The sequence below is a fragment of the Palaemon carinicauda genome, chromosome 27 (genome assembly GCF_036898095.1).
Source record: "Palaemon carinicauda isolate YSFRI2023 chromosome 27, ASM3689809v2, whole genome shotgun sequence".
NCBI classification, from domain to species: Eukaryota; Metazoa; Arthropoda; class Malacostraca; order Decapoda; family Palaemonidae; genus Palaemon; species Palaemon carinicauda.
Window position 1 is genome coordinate 295,356 of NC_090751.1, and position 17,777 is coordinate 313,132.

The 17,777-nt window shown below is 36.0% G+C and overlaps 1 protein-coding gene across 11 annotated transcripts in view; it reads right to left on the reverse strand.

Annotated features, from left to right (window-relative positions):
• Positions 1-595: 595 nt before the first annotated feature.
• The window catches only part of LOC137620479 (tyrosine-protein kinase Src64B-like), a 145,615-nt gene continuing 128,433 nt past the window's right edge, over positions 596-17,777 (reverse strand). For 8 of the 11 annotated variants that reach the window (XM_068350643.1, XM_068350637.1, XM_068350641.1 and 5 more), the window contains one exon: positions 596-10,344. In XM_068350643.1, the coding sequence (XP_068206744.1) occupies positions 10,127-10,344 (218 nt within the window). In that variant the 3' untranslated portion in view covers positions 596-10,126. The remainder of the gene's footprint in view (positions 10,345-17,777) is intronic. The other 3 variants (XR_011040064.1, XR_011040063.1, XM_068350639.1) reach the window with 2 other exon arrangements.

A 17,777-nucleotide genomic window follows, 5' to 3' on the forward strand; every position in this document is an offset into this window, starting at 1 on the left:
GTTCCTCCCAGCCTGACAAGGGACTCAACCGAGTTCGGCTGGTACTGCTAGGGTGCCACAGTCCACCCTGCCCCATTATCCACCACATATGAAGCTTCATAATACTGTATCCCCTACTGCTGCTACCTCCGCTGTCATCTAAGGCACCGGAGGAAGCAGCAGGAATACCTTTGTACTGTGGAGTATTAACATATACACTAATGTACTACACAACAAAAAAAATATCATGTACCCAGAAGTCACTTGAACCTTATGATCGTTTATTTTCCTTCAGGGTATTGGACATTAAAAAAAAAGGGATTTTGACGAAGGAAAAATCTATTTCTGGGCTCAACCTGTGTCACTCCGTGAAATGCTCCTTAAAGCACCATTTCAAAGGTATAAATACTGCTAAATATACCAGAGAAAAAAAGTTGCATGGAATGCCAGGAATATACCCATCTCGCTCACCCCCAAAGGGTGTCCGTATTAAAACTGGGCCGAGTGATACCACTACCAGAGGTCCCTTTCCAATTAGACTTCTAAAAAAGTTTACATCTAAAAAGGAAATAAATTTCCTTAGATTTCCTCAAAACCCAATGTAAATTGAAACGAATTCAACAGACGAACACATTTTATTGTTTCGATACAGTATTAATTACTATGAAACAGACATCAACAGCATCAATGTATGTATAAACATGTCTTGCTTATATTATAAAAAAGTTAAAAAGTATAAAAGTCTTGTTTAATCACTTACTATGACAGTAACAAAAGCCTTTACTAACAAAAGTGAGACTGCTAATTCCAAGAGAAATTAAATTAAGGAGGTATCTTCTTACGAAATAATGATCAACAAGATATGCACAAAAAAGCACTGTATCTCTGAATATAAAAATTCAAAAAAAAAAAAAAAAATTGGTAAGATTAAATTTCTCTTACAAAGTACCGAGTTAGTGTCTTCTATATCGATTAAAATTCATAATGAGGTTATATAAACAAGAATTTGCTAAGTCTAGTAAAATGACATGATGAATTGGTTTCCTAGTTTAAGGTTTTTTTAAGGAATGAACGATGAATGAGCGTGATATGACGATGAGTATTGATATGAATATGTGAATATGTACATCATCTTTCTAGACTTTTTAACTACTAAATTGTACAACTGAAGCATCTTTTTTACGCCTATATCTATCAATAAAAAAAGAAACAGAAATACTAATCAAAACCTCTTATAGATCTAGGGAAAAAAAAAGCATATTTTTTTCATTTATAAAAGAACCTAGCCACTTTAAGAGACTATTGAGAACAACTGACTAGTTTACATCTTCACCTACCTAAGAGGGGGGAGGGGGGGTTGAAAAAGGCCAGCATTGCACTTATGATGTTTGACACCTTCTTAACCTCTGGGTTATGCTAGAGAGAGTAATTTTCCACCACAAAATAAGGTCCTCAACGCACAAACATTCAACTTAAAAAAAAACATTTGGAGATACAAATACAAAATCAAACTGAATTCATTAAATTTCAGTTATTGTATCAAAAGTTATTATACTTAGATAAGGAAATATTGTAATATATCATTTACCCCTTTTACCCCCAGGCTCTTTGGAAATTTCCAACCCTTAACCCACAAGGGGTTATTTTTTCCCCAGCACATTTTGCAGTATATATTTTTTAAATTGCTCTAACAGCCTTAATTTTTGTCATAGAGAGGTCAAGTTGGTCTCATTCTCTTGGAAAATGCCTGAATTTTCTCAAAAAATTATTAAAAATATGAAAAAAAAAAATATAGCATTTTCTTTGCAAGGCCGTACCGGTACGTCCATGGGGGTAAAGGGATGAGTTTTGTGAAATGTACCAGTACGTCCTTTGGGGGTAAAAGGGTTAATAAAGTAAGCAAAATATTAGCAATAACCTGACATTCATTTCATCTGAAACTGGACTATTCGTCGACATTTGTAGCTAGAAATCATAGGCATGGAAGTCAGGTTAGGCCTAACCTAGGCCAATATTGTAAACAAAAATTTAACTTACAAACAGCTTAATATATAATTTTGTAAGTTGAGGCCCTTCTGTAATCAAATACCGAATATATATTCATGCTTTTTGTATCGCTTGCACGTACAGTAATTACCCTCGAGGCTTCTGTTGGGAAGCCACAGCTATCGAGTGACAAGCGACATCAATGCACCCCACGTATGCATGCTATATAAGAAACAACCAATGACATTACAGCATATCATCCAGGCAGGGACTGCAATATTTTATCATATAATATAAAAATTTCAATGTACATATGGCTATACAGTATTTTCTCCAGTAGTAAGGCCAAGACAGCGTAACAGCATTTGTATGACTCACTGAAGACAGAATGTGTGTCGACATATTAAGTGATGTCCTCTGTTAACGCGAATTTTCTATCTTGATAAAACTATAAACTTGAGCCTTAAAGAGAATTTATATGACCATAGTCTCAAACAAAACAATATCGTTAAAGTTTCATAATTATATGCCCTTAAAAATTTCTAGTTTGTTATACATTAAGTTCATTATTATATCCCATACCAACATAAAAAAAGGTTCAAACCTTCACTTATTCTCAATGCTCTGCCTGGCACTTACATCATACAATCATACAACCAATTACGTAGCACCATTTTCTTAGGTGGTAGCTCAATTATTTTGTTTAAACTAACGATAAGAATCGATTGCAAATACTTTGGACTTTTGTCGTTTCAAAGACCTATATTAAAGTAACTGAAAATAAACATTCATCATACCCATTAACAGTAGCCCGGCAATAACCTTTTTGGGTAGCACCATATAAGAAAATTCAATGCAAGTAGAAATATGGCACCCACACAGCAATTAGGACACGGTGGTAGCCCCTTTTTTCCGTTAGTTCATGTTTGGTCAAATCTGCAATGCATATTCTATCAGAGTATCCCAATTGACCCACGATACGGTTTCACGAGTATGATCAATCGCTGCCATCTCTCTCCTTATCACTTTAACCCTTTTACCCCCAGGCTATTTGGAAATTTGCAACACTTAACCCACAAGGGTTATTTTTTTCAAGCACATTTTGCAGTGTTTTTTTTTTTTAAATTGCTCTAACAGCCGTAATTTTCGTCATAGAGAGGTCAGGTTGGACTCATTCTCTTGGAAAATGCCTGATGTTTCTCAAAAAATTATAAAAAATATGCAAAAAAAAAATTTAAATAGCAGTTTTTTGCAAGGACGTACCGGTATGTCCATGGGGGTAAAAAAATGAGTTTTGTGAAACGTACCAGTACGTTCTTTGGGGGTAAAAGGGTTAAAATAAGCACTATGATACAGAATTGGTTTGAGATTTGCTCAAAAGATACTAAGAGTTACAGATACTGGATGTCTAAAAATCAACACATTTTGATGAAGGAAAGATAAAATATTCATACATTTTAAATCTTACATTGATGACCTGGTTTTTGTGACGCCAGTGTATTTTTTAACATGAGTCATCAGACTACTCCTTAGAATCAGGGGAAACAAATAGTTCTCAAATATGCACGGAACACTTGCAAACAGATCTTTAAAAAATTCTTCTAATCACAGGCATTTAAGTTAGTATAAACACTAAACAAAATTTCTTCAAAATAGTATTTCACCGTTTTTCAAATTAGGGAAAAAACATATAACAAAGAATCATTCTCAAGCTAACACAAGTGAAACTAGTTCTCTCTACTCGCCTACGTCCTGCGCTCTTTCTCCACAACCTTTATATTCTATCAACACACTCATCAAAACCTTGGTTATCAACATGAATTTCAGGTAATTTAAAAGACCATTGGCAAGAAAGGTTTGCTTCTAACAACAGAATTATGTTACGTCAAGGCTTTCATCTAGCGTCCCTTTCTCCACGATTTCCCTGGTTTAAATTTATTTTAAAGGTTTAAAGGCTACTCATGAATGGCAGAGGCAAGGGGCTGTAACAATGCCCTAGAGACTGATCATGTATACATATGATCAGTGCCCAAGTACTCTCTACATCAAAACTAGAATCACGGAGGGTCAGGGAATGGCTGTCAATGACTCAGCAGGTAGACCTATACGCTCCCAAAACCCTCCGACTTTAGCTCAAAAGGATGGTAAGGTCACAGACACAACAAGAAACTATCGAGGTTAAGCGAGACTTGAACCCAAGTCTGGCAGAACGCCAGACAGGGACGTTTCCAATAAGCTACTGCGACATTAATTACAACTTTGTAATTTAAAGTAAGAGAATGAATTTATGACAATTATAATATCAAATTTTTTTCAATACCAATGGCCAAATCAAAACAATAAATTTATGGGTGATAAAATTCTGTGGAGGAAGAAATTTGTGCCAGAGCCCAAGTTCCTTCGTTTAATAACAAATGAAAAAAGAATAGAAAAATCTTTTCTTAGCAACTGGAATGTGATGTATTTTGAAATAGTTAGATAAAGTCACTTATAACTATTTCATATTTATAATATGGATGTTTATATTTGAAGATCAAAACGTATGAATTATCTTTTACCCCGGAAAATTTTCTGGCAAAGTTTTGAATTTTCAGTTCGATGAAATTTCAAATTTCATTAACAGTAGGAAAATTCAATATTCAAAATGTGTTTACATTCCAGACTGAACTGCGAAAGGGCATAAAAAGGAGTTTGAGCATGAATACTTGAGAAACACGACAGTCGAGGGCCAGTTATTTGGAAACCAGAATCGGAGTTTTGTAACAACTGTACGCCCTTTTTTAGACCTACATCCTAGACAAATATTGCTGAAGCATCACGTTAGCCATTATTCAACTGCAGTGCCAACTACGACCCGGCGTTATACACTCTTTGAGGATCACGTATACTACCTACATCGCAAGACCAAACTTATTCATCAGTTACACCACAATAAAATCACTTTCGCAAAATGATTCTCACTTTATCCATTCAAGTGGACAATTTTTTAATCATAATTTTTTTTTTTTATCATGTGACCAACGCTTCACTTCCAATCAAGATATTTATTGAATTTTAATCTAAAAATAATACTTAATTTTCAAGTGGCCAAATTTTTATTCATAAGTTTTTTTTTGTTATGTGACCAACGCTTCACTTCCAATCAAGATATTTATTGAATTTTAATTTTAAAATAATACATAATTTTATTTCAACAGCTTTATAAAAGACTTTTAAATACTTTACCGAATTGTTGACGGCTTTATAAAAGACTTTCAAATACTTTACCGAATTGTTGATGGAAACCTAAAATGATCTTTGGATACAAAGAGAACGTACACATTATAGTTTAACCCTTTTACCCCCAGGCTATTTGGAACTTTCCAACCCATAACCCCCAGGGTTTTTTTTTTTTTCAAGCACATTTTGCTATATATATATATTTTTTAAACTGCTCTAACAGCCTAAATTTTGTCATAGAGAGGTCAGGTTGGTCTCATTCTCTTGGAAAATGCTTGAAGTTTCTCTAAAAATTATCAAAACTATGCAAAAAAAAAATGTAAATAGCTAACATGAGGCCTGCCTCGAGATTGCCCTCAGGGCACGTATCCATCCGCATAGGCCTACCACCACAGAAAACGGAAGTAGGGTAAACTACACAAAACTCTGGTCGGTTGAGAGGAGGTTCCAGGTAACTCTTAAGAAAGTAGTTCGAGGTAAGTCCCTGTGTTGGAACAAAGCAGTTTTTTGCAAGGACGTACCGGTACGTCCATGGGGGTAAAGGGATGAATTTTGTGAAACGTACCAGTACGTCCTTTGGGGGTAAAAGGGTTAAACAGTATCATATATTTTAATGCAGTGAGCAAGTCGACGTTTGCAATATGAAACGAGACTTGTTGACTTTTGCAGCTGAAAACTGTAGGCATGCGAGATATGCGAAGCCTACCCTAAGCCAGAATTTAACAAAATCCGACTTACAAACAAACAACTTGGAACCAATTAAGTTTGTAAATTGAAGACTTTCTGTATATCGTCACCCTCATAAACTAACTGCCTAAGTCATTTTCTCCATTTGTTGGGAAATAAAAAAAAAACCTTCTCATTTCCTAATACTTTATATCACTGTGTCGAGCTACAATTAACAAATTCTAATTCACAGATTCTTCTGTTAAGAATTTATGAATTGAAGCTCAAGACAATGATATAAAGAATTAGGAAATGAGAAGGTTTTTTTTTTAGATTCCCCAACAAGTGGAGAGAATGACATAGGCAGTTTGTTTATGAGGGTGACGATATGAAACCCACCCAGAACCAAACACATTCTAAGGAGACAAGAGGCATATTTAAGAACTTAGATTTGGGGCTTACTTCACAGAATTTCAATGCATACAGTATTGTCCTTTCACACTTATGTAGTATCCAACAAATTGGCAGCCATTCTACCTAACATTATATAATTCTTATTATTATAAAAAAATGGTTATCATTCATGGTGACTATAAACTGGCTACAGTATTTTCAATTGTATACAGCTTTGGTAATGATGACTTAAGATTACTATTAAATAATGTTCAATACAGTCTAGGGAAGAGAAAAAATAAAAACATGCAAATGACATCATTGATTCTCTCTGCGCTGTTTATGAAAATTTGTATTTACAGGACACACACACTGACCCCCTGATTCCTTCTTAAACTAAGACTAACTAGAGATTTTTCAAAAGTATTGTGATGTAATGAGAAGTTTAACCATATAAACAATATTCTTTTCCTCACAAAAAAGGATGCACAGTACTGTATCATCGTCTCTCCGACGTTTTGCGGTAATGCCGCAAGCCTACATTTTTCTTTTGCCTAAAAACATTACCACTTCATACATTAAAATACACATTTTTCGTGTATATATGATAAATAAAATAAACCCACAATTTATGAAAAGAGTTTATTCTTGGCTTACAAAGGGACCAGGACTATCTCCCTTCCTCTTCAGAAAAAGAGGAAGGGAGATGGTCCCTTCGAAAGCTAAGAAAGCTAAGAATAAATTTCCTGTATCATCATCTCTCCGACGTTTGCGGCAATGCCGCAAGCCTACATTTTTTTTGCCTAAAAACATTACCGCTTCATACATTAAAATACACATTTTTCGTGTATAATTGATAAATAAAATAAACCCACAATTTATGAAAAGAGAATTCATTCTTGGCTTTCAAAGGGACCAGGACTATCTTCCTTCCTCAGTACTCTAGAAGTTTTATTCCAGCTGTTACCAAGTTGTGGAATGATCTTCCTAATCGGGTTGTGAATCAGTAGAACTTCAAAAGTTCAAAGTTGGAGCAAATGTTTTTTTGTTGACCAGGCGGACATGAGTCTTTTTATAGTTTATATATGACAAATTTGTTTTTGACGTTGTTAATAGTTTATATATGACATATCTCTTTTGACATTACTTTTTTTTAGAATGATTTATTGTTAATTTGTTCTCTTCAGTTATTTATTTCCTTATTTCCTCTCCTCACTGGGCTATTTTTCCCTATTGTGGAGCCCCTGGGCTTATAGCATCTTGCTTTTCCAATTAGGGTTGTAGCTTGGATAGTAATAATAATAATCAGAAAAAGAGGAAGGGAGATGGTCCCTTCGAAAGCTAAGAATAAATTTCCTTCACTGGGCTATTTTTCCCTATTAGAGCCCCTGGGCTTATAGCATCTTGCTTTTCCAATTAGGGTTGTAGCTTGGATAGTAATAATAATAATAATAATCAGAAAAAGAGGAAGGGAGATGGTCCCTTCGAAAGCTAAGAATAAATTTCCTTTTTTTAAAAATTGTGGATTTATCTTATTTATTCCCACTTCACTTTTACTAAAAGAAAAAAAAAATTACACTCTTACTTAGCACAGCATCGGCTTTACAAAAAATACATGTAGAACCCCATTAGACATTCAACGAGTACCGTACATTACTGTAAATACGAACTATACAAAATTCTTTAAAAAATTAAATTACCGGTAAACCATGTTTCTCTACCAAGTACAATAATGCAGTCTTACTTATACTGTATAAGGAAGACTTGCACTTAAACTTACATGGATTAACTGGACCCTGGGAAACTTTCCCTAACATAATAATAATGTTTAAAAAAAAAAAAACTAGATAAAAAAAACCAAATCAGTTTTCTTCAGTGGTTTTTTGGACACATTGTATACACATTTCCGTCCAAGAAATAGACATAACGTATAAAAGACATCACTAGATTATTTTTTCCTTCTGCGCTACGGGGCCGTTCCTTTGGTAAATGCTCGGTCAAATTTAACAACTGAATTATCCACTGCTCGATATTTTTGTTTATACATTCCATTAAAGCACTTAGTTCACTGGATATTTTCATATTTTCAACTTTTCAAGTTAACACTGTTAATATCATAACTTGCTCATAGTACTAAAATGACAAAATATGTAAACTATATACAACTGATAGGTAGAGTTGCGTTACCATTCAACCGATAGGCGATGAGCGTATCAATCAAATGACAAGCAGTTCCTGATTTCTTCTAATTCCCTTCTCGGAGAAAGGAGATTGCGGACCACGGTCCGCTTATGATCCTCTGGCTCGATTCATACACCCTATTCGAACTTCGCTATCCACGAGATGCGCGGCCTCCCCCTTGAACAAATGGATTGGTTCGGTGTCCCTTTTATTTGCGACCCAACATACAATTAACTTTTACAGACAGTACACCACTTGGAATGAGGAGTAATCACTTCATATTTCAGTTACGTGAGAAGCCTTTGATTTCTTTTTAACACTGTGTATCACTTAGAAAAATATCGACAACCGAGTGCAAATACGATACCAAAACGACTACTTTTAAATTCGGTACCTATATTTTGTCGGTGTCTGTAGAAAAGATCCTCCCTCTTAAAGTAGGATACCTATGGCTATTTATTTCTTACATTATACAGCACTTATATTCCAGTGTATAGTATATCCCTTACAATTCACATCATGTTTAAAGGCGGCTCATGAATGGCAGAGGCCAGGGACAGTGACAATGCCCTAGAGACTGACCCTATATGCATACGATCAGCGGCCAAGCTTCCTCTCCACACACGCTGGGGTCAGGGAGGGCCAGGCAGTGGCTGCTGATGATTCACCAGGTAGACCTGTAGGCTCCCCCCAAAACTGCCAATCCTTAGCTCACAAGGAGGGTGAGGCTGCAGTCACTAGAGAAACTATCGAGTTTTAGCGGGACTCGAACCCCAGTCCGGCGAGTGCCAGGCACGGATGTTTACAATAGGCCACCACAACCTCACTGTGACCTCGCAGTTATATTTGCATTTGCTGATAAATAAATATTCAATTATAGGATATTAAAGATGATATTTAATCTTTCAGTAAGGTATGTATGTGACATTAGCTGAAATATTTCCAAATGAATATGAAATGCTTCTATGCTTTCTTCATTTGACTTTACCATAATCTTCCAAATGTAGACAAATGTAGTAGAGTATCAGTTTGTGGTAAAGATGGGAGAAGGATTATAAAGGTCTTTAAATATTTTAAATACTTTAACATTTTATACTATATAATCTTTTATATTTCCTTAATTCAGAAATATATCAAATGTTTGACCCATAAACGATATTTGTAAGCACATGATATTTGGACGTTAAAATCTAAAACCGATTTATTTTTTTTAAATAACTTGAAAGTTTCAAGATTAGCGTTATAATGCAGCCTCGTTCTCCGTTCTAAATGCGATGAATTTTCAGCATCTGTAATATTGCACCATGCATCTGGGCAGGGAATGTTGCAAAATTGCTCCCTCTCAAGGCCTCGACTTCGGCAAAACACTATTGGATATGGATAAAAACCTCATCTTAAAAAGACACCAAACCAAAGGACAATTTTCACGTTTCCAGCTTTGAACAGCTTATAATACAGGCTTACTATTACCAAGATAAGCCAAGTTTAATTATGCACAAAACTGTTATGTATACATGGATATCCATATTCTTTTAATCTGGAATGATAGCATACCATTCATCATTCACTCGATATTTCTTCCTATTTTAGGTTTTATGTTCATTTACAGTATTTACATCTACTAATCAGTTCCTCTTTTACCGCTATAAAAGTAAGGCAATGTTGATATCTTGAAGTGAGTACTCCCTCATCCGGCAAAATTTTAATTGAGTGCTACACTGGACTCGGCATAAATGGGCCCCATGAAATCAAAATCTGCGAAGGTATCTCTGAGATACTGAAACGTCGGCCGATTATTAGGGTTCGCATCCCAGCATTTACACACAAGTTCATAAAACAGGTCAGGGCAATAATGGTTCTTAGGCTTTCCCATGCGAAAGCCGTTAGGTACATGTTCAGCAACTTCTCTGTTGGTCATCCCTGAAAATACAAGAAGATTATTACAAAATTTGTCTGGAATTAATATATTTTGTATTACTTGTAAGTCTAACAATCAGTTCGTGAAACTCAGGCAAACATGATTCCTCTTGGATGACAAAACTTCTACACCTTTGCAATGATCATAAAACAAGATAAAAAAACAAATGGTTACAGTAATATCACTTTCAGTATTACAGTTTGAAATAGTAAAAACAAAGTTACAGTTATAGGACTTACAGTATTACAGTTTGAAATAGTAAAAACAAAGTTACAGTTATAGGACTTACAGTATTACTGTTTGAAACAGTAAAAAACACAAAGTTACAGTAATAGGACTTTGATTATTACAGTTTGAAATAGTAAAAACAAAGTTACAGTAATAGGAATTTCAGTACAGTATTACAGTTTGAAACAGTAAAAAAACAAAGTTACAGTTATAGGACTTACAGTATCACTATTTGAAACAGTAAAAAAAACACAGTTACAGATATAGGACTTTCAGTATTACTGTTTGAAACAGCAAAAAAAACAGAGTTACAATTATAAGAATCATAGTATTATAGTTTGAAAGGTTATTAAAAATTACTTCTTCATCCTTGATGTAACTCCAAAAATTGATTGCACAAAACAATCCAAGCAAAATATCCGTCAATCTGAGTAGAAATACTTTGAAAGATATCAAAAGCTTTTATGGAAATGCAATTTAAAAAAAAAAATCTTTATACATAATCTTGAAAGAAATTACGAAAAAGGAAAAATAACAAATTTGGACCCCAAATTCTTTTAAAATTTGGCAATAAGCTTTCGACCTGACTATATTTACAGACTTTACAGAAAATTATTATATATCATTAAGGTTATAGTACCTGTACATTGAGAAAAATAGATACTATATAGCCACTTTACCTACTCTAAAGCTAGAACCCTAACTAAGTCTTGAAAATAAATATCAAACTAAAAAGATATTCAGATTTTTACAAAAAAAAAAAAAAAAAATTATTTCTATACTCAACCGATATTAACCCTTTTACACCCAAGGCTATTTGGAACTTTCCAACCCTTAACCTCCCGGCGTTTTTCTTTTTCAAGCACGTTTTGCAATATTTTTTTTTTAGATTGCGCCGACAGCCTTAATTTTTGTCATAGAGAGGTCAGGTTGGTCTCAATATTTTGGAAAATGCCTGAAGTTTCACATAAAGTGATAAAAAAAAATGCAAATAGCAGTTTTTTTGCAAGGACGTACCGGTACGTCCATGGGGGTTAAGGGATGAGTTTTGTGAAACGTACCAGTACGTCCATTGGGGGGTAGAAGGGTTAACATAGCTTTTCTATCAAAGCTGGTTAAATTTCGACGTCTACCCTGAAACTACAAACTTTCCTGTTTGCTTTCCATCTAAAACGACCTGACCCTCTAGTGGAGTATTATGATATAGCGGCATAAGGCAATACTTGGGCTTGGGTTTTAAAGGTTTAAAGGTCGCTCATGAATAGCAAAGGCAAGGGACAGTGACATTGCCATAGCAATCAGGACAATGCCCTAGAGACTGACCACACATTATATGATCAGCGCCCAAGCCTCCTCTCAACCCAAGCTAGGACCAGGAAGGGCCAGGCAGTGGCTGCTGATGACTCAGCAGATAGACCTATAGGCTCCAACAGACCCCACCCCCACCTTAGCTCACAAGGATGGTAAGGTTGTAGACACTAATGGCACTAACGGGTCTGAGCGGGACTCGAACCCCCGTCTGGCAAACACCAGACAGAGACGTTACCAATCAGGCCACAACAACCCTAAGCCATATCTCATTTGTCTATCAGTCTCTAAGTTGAAACTAATTCAATATCATTTTTAACGTCATTAGTCGGTGGGGGAGATGCATAGTACATACTATCAAGTGGGTATAGATATAATTTCATTAAATATCTTATTAATATTAATCTCCTCTGAAGTTCGTATTGCTGAATTCTGTAACTTGAATGAAGAGGTGGGACACTGAAGAAAAGATACAGGATCTTAATTGAAGTTAGGACAGCGAAGGAGAGATACAGAAAATCTAAATAGCCTAAAAATTTTCCTCAATCACCAGAGACTTCACTTTGCTTAATGGTAGTTTAACAGTAACCAGCCCCTCGTAAGTGAAGTAATTTCATGTAATTTGCATATGCAGATTGGAAAAAAATAGTCACAAAAACTCACAAGCGGATAAAACCTATAGATATGAATGAAATTAATATTTAAAAATTCCTTTTGTATACACCCTTAACACTGTGTTTTTATTATACTACCCATAACCCTGAAATATCTCATTGAGAGATTAATACTTCAACTCAAAACAAATATTAGGAATTCTAAATAAAATAAAAACTTTTATTTAACTGCAACATCCGCAGCTACCATGGCATTCAATGCTCGGTAACTTTTATAAAAAGACCAGGCTTCCTTTCAATGATGATTGGTATAAACAGACAGAATATGCAACTAAGCTGCCAAAACTTTTCCGAAGACAAATACAGTAGAAAGATTCCAAGGATAAAAAAGAGAAGTAGCTGGGCTCTCTGATATTGTGAACGCTAACAATCAGGTCCTTCATTTGACACAAAACCAATTCTCTGTGAGCTTTCATCACTAATTGATATGAAAAGGACATATTGAACTCATTATTAAGCTGCCTGGCGGAAATTACTGGTTCAATGGAGAAGGAGTCCAGGGATTTCCTCGCACAGTCTTTCAGGCAGTGGGCCGTAAAGGTGGACTGCCTGGACCAAGTACCTGCTCGCATGATTTGGCCCACTGCCATGTTGCTATCAAAGGACAAAGAAGTGCTAAGGCCCCTAATATCAAGGGGTCGCGGGGTCCCACGAACAGCAAGAGGGGTATTAGCCAACTCACCCTCACTATTCAACTAACCTAATTTCTTTGGAGTTTCCCTTAAACTAAAATACAATTTTCTTCCAAGACTGGATTATTTCAAATCGGCAGAAACTAACCGAACATATTCCTTCATAAGAGGAACTGTTAGGGAACTACATTCCTAACAATGGTTATTCAAATCACACTTTTGTCCCCGGCACGTTAAAATTAAGTGAACGAGGATCTTTAACTCCGAGCAATCGACCTCTTTAACAGCCCACATAGTAATGCATAGTAAAGGCAGAAGACATCTATATTAATCTATATAAATTAAATATGAGTTTCTAAAGAGCTCCAGATATAAAATCAAATTCTGGAGCATAGTTAGAATGACTACTTTTGCATGTGGTGGAGAGAAAACCGAAAGCTAAAGGAGCTATGGCTTACCGACGCACAAGTATTTCCATAAATTGTCATATAATCTTAACCCTTTTACCTCCAAGCTATTTGGAACTTTCCAACCCTTAACCCCCAGGCGTTTCTTTTTTTTTTTTCAAGCACATTTTGCAATATATTTTTTTTAAATTGCTCTAAAAGCCTTAATTTTCGCCATAGAGAGGTCAGGTTGGTCTCATTCTTTTGGAAAATGCCTGAAGTTTCTCATAAAGTTATCAAAAATACGCAAAAAAAAATGTAAATAACAGTTTTTTGCAAGGACGTACAGTACGTCCATAGGGGTAAAGGGATGAGTTTTGTGAAACGAACCAGTACGTCCATTGGGGGTAAAAGGGATAATACTACATTAGAGTGTAGAAGGGAATAAAATGGAAAATGTTCTGGTTTTAAGGTATACATCGACATTTAACCAGCTTTAAGAGAGAAATGATACGAATTGCCAGGGAAGTTTCACAGAAATAAAAACATAATGAAACTACTAGCATATAAAATTTGCCTAATTTACTATAGCTTCAAAGCTTTGTTAAGTCCAACAACACCCAGATGAAAAAATAAATTATAGAATTCTGAGTTGAAAATTAAGCCACACAGTTTAATCAAGAATGCTTACCGAGAGAAAAACTGATTTACGTGAGAATTATTTTCCATCCATACTAGCAATGATTGTTTTGTTAACAGTCCCAAACCTAGCAAACAATAATTCCACCACAGCCTCAAACAGCGCCATTGTAAACCTATATTTGATGCCTTCAGCGGTTCTCCCTAGACATTTCCATTCTCTGACTGAGAGGTCATCAAGATTCAATAAACAACAAAGTTCATTTGGACCAACATAGGGTACCAATTAATCCCAAATTACTTAAAATTGAAAATTCTAACCAGATAGCAGAAAAAACCTAACAAATAAGACTTACTCCTTGATTGCATATTTCTTTATTAATCCAATTAAATGACTGCGGAGGTAGCAGCAGTAGGGGATTCATTGTTATGAAGCTTCATCTGTGGTGGATAACGATGGGAGGGTGGGCTGTGGCACCCTAGCAGTACCAGCCGAACTCAGTTGAGTCCCTTATCAGGCTGGGAGGAACGTACAGAGGAAAAATCCTTTTTTTTCATTTTTTTTATGTTGGCTAACCCCCAAAATGGGGGGAAGTGCCTTGGTATATGTATGTACATTTTAAGTTATAAAATATACTTATTTACCGAACAAGAAATTCATGGCAGCTACCACTTCAGCAAATTCATGTAAAAGAAACTGTCTGGTAAGCAGCAAGGTTCATGCATGACTCCACTCATAGAGTTTCAAGTAAACAAGAACCTCTCTAGCTGTGTTTATACCTTGAAGTGAGCAAGTCTCTTGGACACCCATGGCCAATTTCAGCCTATTTCCCAACCTGTTTTCTCAAACTAATTATTCTAAAATGTGATTTTCTACTCTTCTTGAAGCGCCAATACCATTTGGCTTGAATTTATTAGCAATAAGTAATGCCACATATTTTCTGGGAGTGACAATACTAAGTTTCTGTGCTGCAAATACCTGTCTTTATATACTCAAACTTAACCCTTTCACCCCCAATGGACGTACCGGTACATCCTTGCAAAAAAACTGTTATTTACATTTTTTTGCATTTTTTTGATAACTTTATAAGAAACTCCAGGCATTTTCCAAAAGAATGAGACCAACCTGACCTCTCTATGACAAAAATTAAGGCTGTTAGAGCAATTTAAAAAAAAAAAAAGATATAGCAAAATGTGCTGTAAAGTTCAACATAGCTTGGGGGTAAAAGGGATAATACGACACTGACCTTCAATGTCAGGATGCCAGAGAACTTCAAATCAATCAATCAAACTCAATACGAAATGGGCTTTTCCTTCCTCTGTAACTGAGCTAGAGTTGGAAGGACTGGAGACGATTTTCATAAGTAGGGTCTCGTTCCCTCTGTTTTGACGTTACTGTTTTTAGAATGATTTATTGTTAATTTATTCTCATCATTTATTTATTTCCTTTCCTCACTGGGCTATTTTTCCCTATTGGAGCCCTTGGGCTTATAGCATCTTGCTTTTCCAACTAGGGTTGTAGCTTGGCTAGTAATAACAATAATAATAATAATAGCTTGGCTAATAATAATAATAATAATAATAATAATAATAATAATGAGTGCCCATGTAAGCATCCAATCCAGACGATGAACCACATGTTTAGTGGGTGTGGAAGAGGCAAATCTGTATAAATTTGGACCTCTACAAATGTAATCAAGCCACTACGCAGTGGATACCATGACGGCAAGATAAAATGTGCCAGAACAAGCACACACCTAGGATAGTTTCCATAACAGAATCAACACTATCAGCATGGTCTAGACTATGCTATTGCACTGTTGGCAATATGTCTATGCTCACATTTACAATATGAAGTTTGACTACATGTTTGAAAATTAAAATCTCTACTTTTGTGGTCATTGACTGAGGTTTTAGTCCTGCAGGGGAAACCAAAGGCACAATATATCATAAGTTTTCTTCAAAGTTGCTAAAACTATGTTGAAACATATGTGTGGTATATGTTAGATTCACAAATTATTAGTAATTTGTATTTTTCCTAACATACTTACCGAGAAACACTTTCATAGGAGTTACCTGGAACCTCCTCTCAAACGACCAGAGTTTTGTGTAGCTTACCCAACTCCCATTTTCTGTAATGGTAGGCCTAGCGGAAGGATACGTGCCCTGAGGGCAAACCCGAGGTAGGCCACATGCGAGCTTGGGTCGTGATCTCCAGTAAGTTCTCTGGTCGCATCGTGATATCATCTCGAGTTTTCAAGAGTTCTTAAAGGTGATCCAGTGTTCCTCAGGTTTTCTTCACACGTTGCAAAAGACTCATTCATTTGAAATAAACTTCAAATATAGAACAGCTAATCTTTTAAGGTTTTAAAGCCACTCATGAATGGTAGACGCAAGAGACAGTGACAATGTCCTAGCTACCTGAGCAATGTCCTAGTGACTGACCATATATCCAAATGATCAGCACCCAAGACCCCTCTACATCCATGCTAGGACCAAGGAGGACCAGGCAATGGCTGCTGATAATTCACCATGTAGACCTATAGGCTCCCCCAAAACACCCCATCCTTAGCTCACAAGGATAGTGTGGTTGCAGACACAACAAAAAACTATTGAGCTTGAGCAGGACTATAACCCCAGCTCAGCGATCGCCAGACAAGGATGTTTCCAATTGTATCCTGTAAAATTACAGGATCACTAAGTGCTCACCAGGAAGGCCTTCTTATGAACAAGACGCCATACGTAACCTAGAATTTCAGCTCTTCTCTGTCTTCAGCCATCCTCTCCAGCTTCAGAAATTTACCACATAGACAGGTTAAGTAACCTCAGTGGATAGTCCATCCATATACCAAGGCACTTCCCCCAATTTTGGGGGATAGCCGACATCAACAAAGAAACAAAACAAAAAGGGGACTACTCTCTACGTTCCTCCAGCCTAACCAGGGACTCAGCCGAGTTCAGCTGGTACTGCTAGGGTGCCACAGCCCAACCTCCCACAATTCCACCACAGATGAAGCTTCATAATGCTGAATCCCTTACTGCTGCTACCTCCGCGGTCATCTAAGGCACCGGAGGAAGCAGCAGGGACTATCGGAACTGCGTCACAATCGCTCGCCATTCATTCCTATTTCTAGCACACTCTCCTGCCTCTCTCAGATAGTAGACATGGCAAAATTTCATATTACTCAACAGCCCTCTTCAAGAACAAGATCTATGCTGCCTTCCCTGAAAGATAACTATTTGTTTTCAAAGAAACTTTCATGTCTACTCCAAAGTCCTTTGTTGGAGGAAAAGACGATACAGTACATGTTCCACATTATAGGACCAATTCTTGTAATATATAAACTATTGAAGGTCATCACTTCCTTAAGAAGAATATATAAAAAACTGGTGTCACCCATAAACTGATTTTCCTCATCAGTACAAAATTCACAGACTTGAATATTTGTGAAAATAATTACTATACTCCAAAGTATGATTTTCAGGACTCCAGTTCGGGTAGCCATATAGTTTTAAAGTAGCATATGTGTCGTTGTTCTGCAGGATATTACCAGTTTGGAATTTCTCG